We start from the raw sequence: 12,053 nt of genomic DNA on the forward strand, positions 1-12,053 counted from the left end.
AAAAAAAAAAACAAAAAAATAGAAAAAACAAAACAAATAAAGCAGTTAATATTGAATTTGTGTTTTTTGAAATACCGCAGGTTCCAATCTGAGTGTAGCCACTTTGATCAAGAATACAGAAAATTAGGACCGTCACCAATCCACCCCTCCTGGTACCCTATGAAGGTCGGACCTGCAGCAGGTCACAACCCTAAAACATCCATGTTTTGGTGGAATAGCTTGGATTAACTAAATTTATAGAATTTGATATATTCAATTGAACACTAGAAGTATTTCCAGTGTTCTATGATATTAGATACGTAATGATCTGGTTTTGGAATCTAGCATCTCTTAAAATCTGTATAGACCCCGCTTGTGCTATTTCTGCTGGCTTAGTTTCTCCTTGAGATTTCATGGAGGATATTAAAGTTGGTAATTTCATTCTTGAGCTTTATAGGTATCTGTTTTAGTTTGGTTTCACATCCTTTCTAGTTCTTATATTGTTATTGCAGAAATTTTCATTCTTGAGCTTCTAAGGCAGGTAGTTTCATCTAATTGTGTACACTTGTCATTTCACATTCTTTGACTAATTGTACTTTGTCGTTGCGGAAATATTTCTCTGTTAATTCATTATTTTTTGGAATACTCAGGATGGACGTGTCAATGCCCTGTATTCAACCCCATCCATTTACACTGATGCAAAATATGAAACAAATGAATCGTGGCCTGTTAAGACCGATGACTTCTTCCCGTGAGATTAATACTTTGCATTTAATTGTTCACACACACACATATATTGAGAGAGATTTTTTTTCCCTTTGTTATCCTGTCCTTAAGAATGTCACATGCATTTCCTAGGTATGCAGATCATGAAAATGCATATTGGACCGGATACTTCACAAGTAGGCCAGCCTTCAAAGGTTATGTCCGGATGATGAGTAGTTACTATTTGGTGAGATCTTTAAGCCCCCTTTCATAAAGTAATTTGTCTTGCTGTTACAGTTATAAATGGTTTATCTTGTTTAGTAAAAAGGAGGGTATTTTTATAAAATTCTAACTATACAATCAGGCAGCAAGGCAATTGGAATTTTTCAAAGGTAGAAATAGTTTAGGGCCCCACACAGACACATTGGCAGATGCTTTGGCTATTGCTCAACACCATGATGCAGTTAGTGGTACACAAAGGCAACATGTGGCTGATGATTATTCGAAACGCTTGGCGATGGGTTATCTGGAGGTGCAGTTTAAGATTGACCGTCACAAATATTTTGCTTGCACTGCTTTCTTTTGTCTCATAACTATCATCATCCACTTCAATATTGCTTTGTAGGCTGAGGAGTTAGTTGCATCGTCACTTGCTTGCTTGGCTGAGTCGAGTTCAAGTACTGGATGCGGGAGTATAGCGACTAAATTTCAACAGGCAAAGTATTATATGCCTTTGTGTTTTTGAGCTATTTCTACTCATGGTTTGAACATCCTTTTCATGTACGTTTTAGACTTCAGGTTAAACTTAACTGATTTCATTATTTTATTTCTGGAAAAATGCGAGATTGGAAGCTTGATACAGCAGCGTGTTTGAATTTGGCCACATTCTTTACTACTTAGTGATAATGTAGATGACTATTTTAAACTATCTAGGAATAATTTCGCTATTTCAGCAGATGTATTTTTTTTTATATGTGACTAGGAATGGCAAGGGGGTGGGTTAAATGAGGAACCTGCTCGGTCCCGCCCCTAGGGGGGGTCGTTTGGCAAGGCCAAATGGGTTCCTGTTGGATTCTGGTTTCATTTATTCGACACTTGTTTGGCTTTATTTTTATTGGAGTCCTAAGCATTTTTTCCCTATGCCTCTACTCTTTTTATTACTGACTTTTCTCATTAATTTTCTACAAGTATCCCTCCCTTAGCTCAAAATGGTCCTGCTTTTGCACCCCATCTAGGGTGGTGGTGGGACTGGTCAAGATCAGTTGAGTCTGGTTGGGTTAACCAATACCATATTGTTAGATCAAACACCAAGAAATACGGAAATAAATAGATAAAAGATCCGCACGACATAGAGATTTAATGAGGTTCACACACCAGTGTGGTGTGCTACGTCCTCAAGCGAATAAGAAGATGTTTCTCTATGCAGAAGAGAGATTACACCCAAGCAGTGGCTAGAAAACTCACCCTGAAACCCTAGCTCAAAAAACCCCCCAAAATACGATGATTTTCTCAACAAGACAACAGTACATTATATACTCCAAGTCACGGGATGACCCATCGGGTCGCAGTCGAATCAAAATATGTTGGAGTGGGTCAATCTTCAAAACGGGTCAAGAATTCGAGACAAACTTAACACATATAGAAATGGAATCCGATCTGTTGCCATCCCGAGAATGGGACTCCAAAATGGTTGGATTTCATGCCAATCCACATAGATCTAGATCCATATCCAAATCTTATTTTCCATTGAAGGAACCAGATCTTTTCCAAATCCAAGTTGGATCCATTATGATGGATCTATTCCCAATACAAAATCTTAATGGGATCCTAGATACTGATGTTCAGATCTGGATATTAAGTTAATTAGTTATTTATATGTGAAGGATATGTTGACCCTATTTTGAACAAGGCTATGGGCCTATATCGTAATCCGACTGAGATCCGACAAGCTCGAATCCAACCCAATTATTAATCCGGATATGATATAATGATCCAAATCCAGATTATATGGGTACAAACCAAAATGGTTCTTGGTTATGACCTGATTCATTTTATCCCTTACAGTACATGCTCCTGTTTTTATGTCAAATTTATTTTTGGAGTAGTGTCATCTCTTTAAATTTGGTTGTCATCAAGTTATATCGTACATGTTGGATTGGATTTTGGGCTTTGGACACAATTCAGAGTCAGAGATCAAAGATAAAAGGGAAAATGGAAGGGTTGATTTATTAGGCTGTGTAGACCTGTATTGGTCGAGACAACTTGACACAAAAATAGCCTCTACTTAAAGATGATTGTCTCCTCATTGGGTTGTGTACTCCGTTGGGACCTGCTTAAGTTGCAAAGGTGAGAGAGAGAGAGACAGAGGGACAGAGACGTTTGGTTAGTGGACAAGGAAGGGAAGAGGATGGGGCAAAAGCAATATATGTAATAAGATCTGATATCATGTATGATGGTGTATAGAAAAAAAAAACTGCACACCCTCACTGAAAATCACTAAATCGGAATCAATTTAAATAAGGAATTCACATTTTACATATAAGGTCTTAGGAGCATATGACTTATATCTAAGTCCCTAGAAGCTTCAAGGTTGCATTTAAGTTCCTAGAAATGTAAATCCAATTCATCCTAGTCCCTGTATCTGTACATAGTGTTGGACACATGCTTAATTGCTTCTTATTACTTCTTACATATTAAGAGATTTTCTTTTGCCCTTACCATTGAAGATTTGAATTACAAAAATGGCTTGAAAGTAATTTGAATCCTCTTGAGTCATAGCAACTTGCTTTAGCGATTAGATATCATTATATATTGCTTATTTATGGTATGTAATGGTTAAAAACACAAGTAATGTATTTACTTATGCATATCTTAAGTGTATCCAGTGCTTTGTAGTGTCTCTCTGATACGTCTTTGACATCTCTCTTAAAATTACTTTCCAACACGCTGCACAATACCAATATTTTAAACCTTGGTTGTTGAGCCTACATATGTGATTCCTAATTTATTTATTCAGTTTTTATAAAATTGCAGAAAATTGTGCCACAATGTGGATTTTCTCTTCTTTCCACACATTTTATGTTTTCTCCCCCAACCCATAATTCCTCACCCTATATTTATATTTCCTCCCTCTCGTATTTTTCTCTCTTCTCTATTTATTATCTATTTAATGCTCATGAAATTAACGTTTATCTCTCTTTCAGTCTCTTTGTTGTTTTTTTTTAAAGGTTATTTCAGTTCAATTTTCATGCCTCTACTCTCTCTTTTTTCTCTTTTAGCCCCCAACTCTTGATGGAACTGCCTAACTCAGTGAATCCTCTATCTCACTCTCCAGGGTTGGTGAAAGAGTGTTGAACTTGCTTTGGGGTTTACTACTCAAGGAGTTGGGATTAGGACATATAGATCAATTAAAAATTTATTTGTTCTGAAGCTGAAGTTTGAGATCGTGCAACATTTGGCTTGAGAAATTTGTTATTTTCTTTTCATGTTTGAACTTTGAATTGCACAGCCGAATCATCATCATAATCTTCTTCTTTTTGCTTCAGTGTCCACTTCTGAATATAAGTTACTGCCCTCCCTCAGAAGTTGCTTTGTCTCATGGAAAGAGCTTGGTAATATAGTATTTGATCTTATATTATGTTTTATCATCAAGTAGATTGCTACAAAAGTTTCGTTTTTGAAAATTTCCATATCATGTTGTCTCCTGTTTTTGTAGGTAATTGTTGTCTACAATCCTCTCGGGTGGAAGAGAGATGATGTCATTCGAATTCCCGTTAGTATTATTATGCTCCGTTCTAAATCTTCGTGGACATCTATTGTTATTTTGAATAAGTTCTCAGAACCCTTTCCCTTGCTAAAAGCTGTTCCTTATAATGTTTGACTTTCTACTTATGATTACCAATCAGATGGAACATTGTCTTAGAGAAATTAATGCCTCCTATTTGTACTAAATTTCCTTTTTTTCTGATTTGCTGAAGTTTTCCTCTGACTGAAATACAAATTAATTATTAATAAACTTATTTTTTTCTTGGTTCAAATAATCAACATAGAAAAGTAAGCCTCAAATTTATGTACCAAATGAACCTCAGAGCAGATTTTTTTTTTTTTGGAGTGGGGGTGGGGGGGGGGTGGGTTACTCAAAGCAGAAATTAATTTATGGTTATGAATGGAAAAAAGGGGGTTGAACACCTCAGAAGTTTCTTTCAGCTACTTCAAGATTGTCATTTGTATGTGAAGAAGGAGAAGTGTTCGTTTGCCCAACAACACATGGGGGGGGGGGCGCTCCATGTTGGCAATTTCTTCTTCAAGTCAATCACTTCACAAAAATAAAGCAAACAAGGGGGAGACTCCAAAATCATGGAAGGCTGTCCATGTGGCAAGGATAGCAGCTAGGTAGTTAGCTTCAAAAATGACTTCCTTAAAAAAAGGAGTATCTCCCTTGATTTCCCTCTAATTATATAAGATTACTTGCCATAGGATTGAGAATATAGTTAGCTTTACACGGCAATGCTGAATTTGGTTTCCAAAGTGATAGCTAGCTGCAATTTAATCTCTATCTCATAAATAGGAAATTAATATTATAGCAATCAGTTGATTGAGAGGAATCCTTGCTCACAATTATGTCAGCTGCCTTCAGTGTTTGCTTAATTACCTTAGCTGGGTCTCTGAGTCAATAATTCTTTTATGTAGAACAGGCAGATCATGAGTTCTATAATTGTGAAATGTGATCCCTCTTACATTATTCAAATTGCTTCTTTCAATTTACAAGTTCAAATTCTCACAGGTGATCAGTGAATTGGTTACGGTTAGGGATTCCAGTAGAAGAGCAATTGAATCTCAGCTTCTACCTCTAGCCAATTCCTCTGTGGGAATGAGAAATTACCATGTTAGAGCATACTTGAATAAATTCCCAAGTGATGCACCTAAGTATTGGCTAGCGTTTTCTGCATCTGCACCTCCTCTTGGCTTCAACACTTATTTTATCTCAAGTGTGGATCGGGCAGGTTAACCCTTTTGGATGTGTAGTGCTCTGTCCTTCCTTCCAAAGGGACTGGAAAAAAGTAATCATTTTTATGGGCACTGTATTTTCATTTAGTTTCTCTGTTACAATTGCAGGTGCTAGTTCTACCAGATCAACTGAATATACATCAGAAGGAGCTGAAAATGGTACCATTGAAGTTGGGCAAGGAAATTTAAAGCTTAGTTATTCGCTAGAGAAAGGAAAACTCACTCAATATGTAAATAGTAAAAGCTTGGTAAGTTATATTGTTGGCACCTTATTTCATACTCGAGTGTTTTATGTGCTGCATCTCTCTTTTCCCTTATAAAAAGGGCATATCCAGTGCACGTGGCCTCCACCGCTGCGAGGTCTGGGGAGGATCATAATGTACACATCCTTACCCCCGCTTTGCGGAGAGGTTGTTTCCCGACTTGAACCTATGGCCACTAGGGTGCATCGGAGCAGCCTTACCATTGTGCCGAGGTCTTTTTTCCCTTATCTTCCTTCAATTGCTGACAATTGTCTACACTTCCTCCATACTGATAAATTAAAGATTACTTTTTATTTTCTAAAAAAAAAAATTGTATATATGATATCAGTTTTTTTTTTTTTTTTTTTTTTTTTTTTGTCACCCAAGGTCAAAGCGTTTATAGAACAATCTTACAGTTTTTATGTTGGAAATGATGGAAGGGACAAAGATTCTCAGGTAATCCAATAAATCTTGGTAAAACTGTTTTCTGAATTCTATTTTATCTTACCTTCTTGTTTGAAGTGCAATTAAGCTTATCTCTAAAAGAAGAGAAAAACGGATTGCTTATTGTAGTGAGGCTTTTGTTACCTTTTTGAAGGCATCTGGAGCATATATCTTTCTTCCAAATGGTTCATTTCCCATAAAAAACGAAGCACAGGTATGTCATGATTATGATTAATGAAGGGCTACTAAACTGTCATTATCATTATTTATTTGTTATTGCTTGGTTTCTGAAAGTAGTAAGAAATATTCATTGCTTTTTCCAGGATCCCTTGACTGTTCTGCGGGGACCAGTATTGGATGAAATACATCAACATATAAATCCGTGGATTTACCAGGTGCTTTACCTAACCACAAGAAGTGTTGCAGTTCAGATAGATATACAGAGAAATCCTCAACATTACCAATAAGTGGAAATCATATTTATCCAAAAAAAAAAAAAATTGGCACTCAATCCTGGAGTGAACTTAAGTCAACATCTTTGATATAGTATCAAGAGTCAAGACCAATGAAAAGTAAATTATGTTATGTACTTCTATTTTAACTGATTTTTTTTTTCTAATATATAAATTCTCTTTTTGTTGACTTAGAGGGACCAAAATCTACCCAACCAAATATTATCTCAATCTTGAGATATGATTTCTACAATTTGTGAAAAGAAAGGCTGTTCAGCTTCAAATTATCGAGTCCCTGGGGCTTCAAGTAATTTTTCAGAAAGAAATTTTCTTTGGAAGCCTCAGGCCATCCCCATCCCCCCCCCCAAGAGGAATCATTCACAATCATTTTTGTTCCTTATAAATCTCTGTCGACTTACTGACTGACACTGAGTTACTTACAGATTCTTTTTATTACAAGAAATTTCAAGAAAAAAAAAAAACCACTGTGTAAGAAAAATTTTTTGGAGTCCCCAAGCAGCAACCAGTCACCCGATTAATCATAAAGATCAAGTTATATGGTGAAAGGCCCCTTATCAAGAGAAAGAAGTATAAAAAGTGGCCTTTCTGTCCTTTACTAGGGCTTCAAAATGCTTTCAAAATCCAAAATGGAGAGAACTATCCATGAAGCCTGTAACATAATCTCCTTCCATATCATGTGTCCCCACAACCCCCCCCCCACCCCAAAAAAAAATGATTCCTTAGCTTTATAAGTAGTATTTGATGGATCTGGAGAAGTAGGCCTGTCACCTTTCACGTGTCAAAGCTAGTATTTGCAGTGAATCCCTTTTAAGTGTTCGTGCAACATGATAATTAATATTTCATTTATATGATTCTCTTGCAACTTTTGCAACATGAATGGTTAAGAAAAAGAAAAGAAATTTAGCTAGATGTTTAGTGCTAGTTCTATGTGATTATGATTTACAAAAGAGAAGGAAAGACAAATCATGGATGGTTCTTAATGATAAAACTATTAAACGATGCTATTTTGGAGAACTCAATATGATTAAACATGGAAAAGGAATAAAAATACATCTTGAGTTGTATTCTTGGCTGTATTTGTCCTTTCTATAAAAGGGCGTACCCAGTGTACGAGGCTCCCGCCACTGCATCATATTTTTCCTTTCTATACCATGGCAAATTTAAAGTTAAGGTGTTCTTTCAGATATAGAGGAACTTATTTTAAAAACTTGAATTGAATTTGAAAATCAGGCCAAAAATGGCAAGCCAAAGGCTCCCATTACAATATGAAACTGAAAGCAGTGCAAGTACAATTATTTCTACTCAAGTCAGACCATTCAAGAGTATAAGAAAATACAGAACACCATTTAGGCCACACTACTCCCCCCCGGGCTTAACCATAAGATCAGTGAGGTCGTTTACAGACCTTGTTTCCATTGTAATGAGCAGTTCAGTTCACCTGAGAAAAAAGGTCATTTATTTACCATAATCAATTCTGCCCTTCTGGAGTCCCCTTCTCTGTTTGGCTCCAAGTTCCGGTTTAAGATGTTTCTGAAACAATTGACCTGGATATTGTGTATTACTAAAATTGCTCTCTGGATTTGAAGATGTTTGGGTTCTGGATTTTACTTGAGATTCCATAGTGTTGGTTTTCTCTACCATTAGTGCTTGCTTGTGCAGATCACCAGGGTGTATAATGAGAAGGACCATGCTGAAGTTGAGTTCACTGTATGCCTACCCTCTTGTACATTGATCCATATATATATATATATATTCATATTCTTCTCAGTACTGATTACATAATCATCATTCCCTTGGTCTTTGTTATTTTTAATAGCATGTTGGAGCTTTGTTCAGTGATGATACTTCCAATTTTTAGGTTGGTCCTATACCAGTCGAGGATGGAATTGGGAAGGAAGTTGTAACTCAAATTACAACACTAATGAAGACCGATAGAACATTCTATACAGATTCTAATGGGCGTGACTTTATTAAAAGGGTATGTTGCATGCATGTACTTTCCTACTGTGTTTCTATCTGGTCAATTAGATTATTAGATTTGTACCAAAAAAAATAAAAATTAGATTATTAGATTTATGTTCAACATGGTGGTGCAGTGAGAAACTTGAACGGTTAAATTTAAATATCATCATGCTTTTAGCTAGATTTCAGATGTGTTTGTCTTATCCTATTGTAAATGGGTGACGATCTACCCTTAGTTTAAATTGTTTTTAGCACTGGAGTAGAGAACATAGAGAAGTTTGACACTTGAAAGTTTGTGTGATTTTTTTTAGGTAGTTGAATATGTGTGGTTACATATTTAGTCTTAAAGAGTGGCATTTGTTTTGCAGATACGAGACTATAGATCTGACTGGGATCTGGAAGTGAGCCAACCCGTTGCTGGAAATTATTACCCAGTATGTTTCCTCCATCATTATGACAATCTCTCTCTTTTTTTTCTTTTTTTGTTAATTATTATTTTTAAACTTCTTATTGTAGCTAGATTTTTGTGCATATTCATTCAATTTGTCACATGCCCAATGGCATTAACCTGGTGAATATTTAAGTTGTGTTGTTTGAAAGGCTTTCTGCTAGAGTTCATGGAGTAAGGTATTATGAGTGCTTTGTTAAATAAGCTTGTATTTTAACTCCCTAGGTATTCTTATGTTAGTGTGAGGGTATTGATGTAATCTTACATGGTATTCAAAGGTTAGTAAATATAGGGAAGGGAAATTGATTCTCTCCCGAAGCATTCTTATGTATCCTTCTTCTTCTTGTTCCTCTTTCCTTCTCTCATATAATTTCCTTTTATTACCTTGAACTTGGTGTTAGAGCTGGTTTGATATCACACCAACAACTTGCCTCTCCATTGTGCTTCTTGTTTTTGGAACCCTAGAAGAGTAGAGAGGGCTCCAATAGATGCTGTATCATGTAGGTAGAGTTTTTTAAGCTGTTCACCCATCAACTAGATGACATTTTGATGAATATTTGAAGATGTGAAGACAGGTTTATTAGCAAGGAAGGAAAGTGGTACCACCAGCCTTGTAATCCCTACTTGCTTTCTTTCTCCTTAGGGATCTGTTAGAGTTGGGGCCAGGCTCATTGGAGTTGCCCAAAGTTCCTCTTTCTAGCCCCCATGACCTTGATTGTAAAGGAGGTAAGCTGTTGGTTTGCAACTTGATTCTCTACACTCGATTCTCTTCCATCCTACAGCACTGCTAGATTCTGGTTTTACTGGCTTTTCTTTCACCTTGAATGCTAGGGTTGAGGCTATCTAGTGCTATGTGTATGTGTTGGTAAGTTATACTATTTGGAGCTTGTGAGCAGCAATAGAATAAACCCACACCTTGAAATGTGCATTTGATTGAAGTTTTTTCAAGTTTTGTGATTTATTTGCTAATTGGAATTTTTTGTGCGAGTGTTGGGAAGGAGTGTCTGGGTAGAGTGTGTACTCCTCATTTGGTTTGGGTATCCAACTAACTTCCGGAGTGTGATTTCATATATTGTCGAAGCTTTGTAGACTGATGGAAGCCTCGGCTGGTGGTTCAAGTAGTGTCCACCCCAATCTGATTGCCCTTGAAAATCGAAACACCCAAATATCCATTTTTAAGTTGGACAATAGTACAATACCAACTATTTGGACTGGGCTCACTCCGTGACGCTATCATTGTGAAATCATTGGAAGTTAGGTTACATCATTGGTAACATCAAGTCCCCTTATTCAAGTGATCCTGCATATAAAAAATGGGAGGCGGAGAACTCAATTGTTTTGACCTTATTGATTTTTTCTATGAAATATGAAATTGGTAAGAGGTTTATGTGGAAGGATACATCCAAGGATTATTGGGATGGTGTTGCTTAGACTTTTGACTGAGTGGGTGACTCAGCTAAGGTCTACCAACTCCTCTATAAGATTATTACAATGAAATAGGAGGACAGGTGATGTAGATAAGTCACTTGGGCTTATTTTATTGCAAATAAGCCTTGGGTTGTGTTATGTATGTGTTGGGCCTTTGATCCCATGGGTTTTCTTTGAAATGTGCCATTTTAATAGGCCTAAAATATAGGTAGAAGGTAGGAAAACGGGATTTTATTCATTAGTTTAATTAGTTGCTATTTAATTCAATAAAGACCCATTAAGCCATTAGTTGGTTGTAAAGTCCTATATGGACTATTAGTTAGTTAGTCAGTCCTACTCCATGTTGGAGTCATAAAGTCAAGTTCTAGTCCTATTTTGAATTCCTAGTTGTAGTAGGAGTGTCTAGTCCTATTGGAAAACTAGCTCCTAGTATTAGTATGATTGTAAACTTCCCCTCTATAAATAGAGAGGCATATGTATCATTATTGGAAAAAAAGATTTGAATGAAAGAAAGTTTGCATTTATGAAAGAAAGTTTGCAACTAAATGCTTAGAGCAGCTGAGATAGCTGTGGGTGAGAAGCCCAGGCTGAGATAGCCATTTCCTTTATTCTCTTTCACCCTTCTCAACCCCCCATCTGTTTTATTCTTCTTTTTTATTTGCTGTAACATTCAAGAGGTATAGTTCAGATTTTGATAAAAATCTTCAGAAATCAGAACCGATCAGCAATCCTAGTAGGAATAGGAGAGAGATCGATCTCCTCTCTCTCTTCTGTACTCTGTTCAGCCAGGTCTTCAATCAGGGTATTCCAGGCCTCATAAGGGTCCCACGATCCTTACCTAGTCACTGTTAGAAGCATTCAACTGCTGTTCTTAAAGGTTCTTCTCAGTTTTCTCTCTTAGGTCAGAAAATCAAGAAAGCTTGTAACTTCAGAACCAGCAGTCAGAATCCTCTCAACTTTGGGGGTTTTTGTACCCTCCCTAGGGACTATCTATGCCCAAGAGTGCAGCTCAATCAGACTTCTATAGACCGGGCCGCACTTCTCTCCAGCTATATAGTAGGTCTTTCTCTCTACTATCGGGTTGTGTTTTGGGCTGGTTTTGCTCCTATATGGGTATTGTATCCTTGGGGGTTTATTTGATGGTATTATTTCTTTGTTTCCTGGTCCTATTGGTATTGTTTGGGGTTATAAATTGCTAGGGTAGTTTCTTGTAATCTACTCCTGCATTAGGAAGTGCATTCGAATCCAAGTTCCGTCAAAAGCTGCTTTACCCACATCAACTCACAAGTAACATGAGCCATGGCACGATACTCAGACTTAGCGCTAGACCTTGCCACAACCATTGTTAGTTAAAACGAGGACGGC

General features: G+C 36.8%; 1 protein-coding gene across 3 annotated transcripts in view; it reads left to right on the forward strand.

Moving 5' to 3' along the window:
* LOC122078380 (alpha-mannosidase At3g26720-like) overlaps positions 1-12,053 on the forward strand; it is a 36,495-nt gene that overhangs the window by 4,320 nt on the left and 20,122 nt on the right. For all 3 annotated transcript variants that reach the window (XM_042644346.1, XM_042644347.1, XM_042644348.1), the window contains 14 exons: positions 630-730; positions 838-931; positions 1,049-1,216; positions 1,310-1,399; positions 4,230-4,295; positions 4,400-4,456; positions 5,468-5,687; positions 5,800-5,939; positions 6,321-6,389; positions 6,532-6,591; positions 6,701-6,772; positions 8,510-8,557; positions 8,709-8,828; positions 9,181-9,246. In XM_042644346.1, the coding sequence (XP_042500280.1) occupies positions 630-730; positions 838-931; positions 1,049-1,216; positions 1,310-1,399; positions 4,230-4,295; positions 4,400-4,456; positions 5,468-5,687; positions 5,800-5,939; positions 6,321-6,389; positions 6,532-6,591; positions 6,701-6,772; positions 8,510-8,557; positions 8,709-8,828; positions 9,181-9,246 (1,371 nt within the window). The remainder of the gene's footprint in view (positions 1-629; positions 731-837; positions 932-1,048; positions 1,217-1,309; positions 1,400-4,229; positions 4,296-4,399; positions 4,457-5,467; positions 5,688-5,799; positions 5,940-6,320; positions 6,390-6,531; positions 6,592-6,700; positions 6,773-8,509; positions 8,558-8,708; positions 8,829-9,180; positions 9,247-12,053) is intronic.

This window comes from Macadamia integrifolia, chromosome 5 (genome assembly GCF_013358625.1).
Source record: "Macadamia integrifolia cultivar HAES 741 chromosome 5, SCU_Mint_v3, whole genome shotgun sequence".
Taxonomy (NCBI): domain Eukaryota; kingdom Viridiplantae; phylum Streptophyta; class Magnoliopsida; order Proteales; family Proteaceae; genus Macadamia; species Macadamia integrifolia.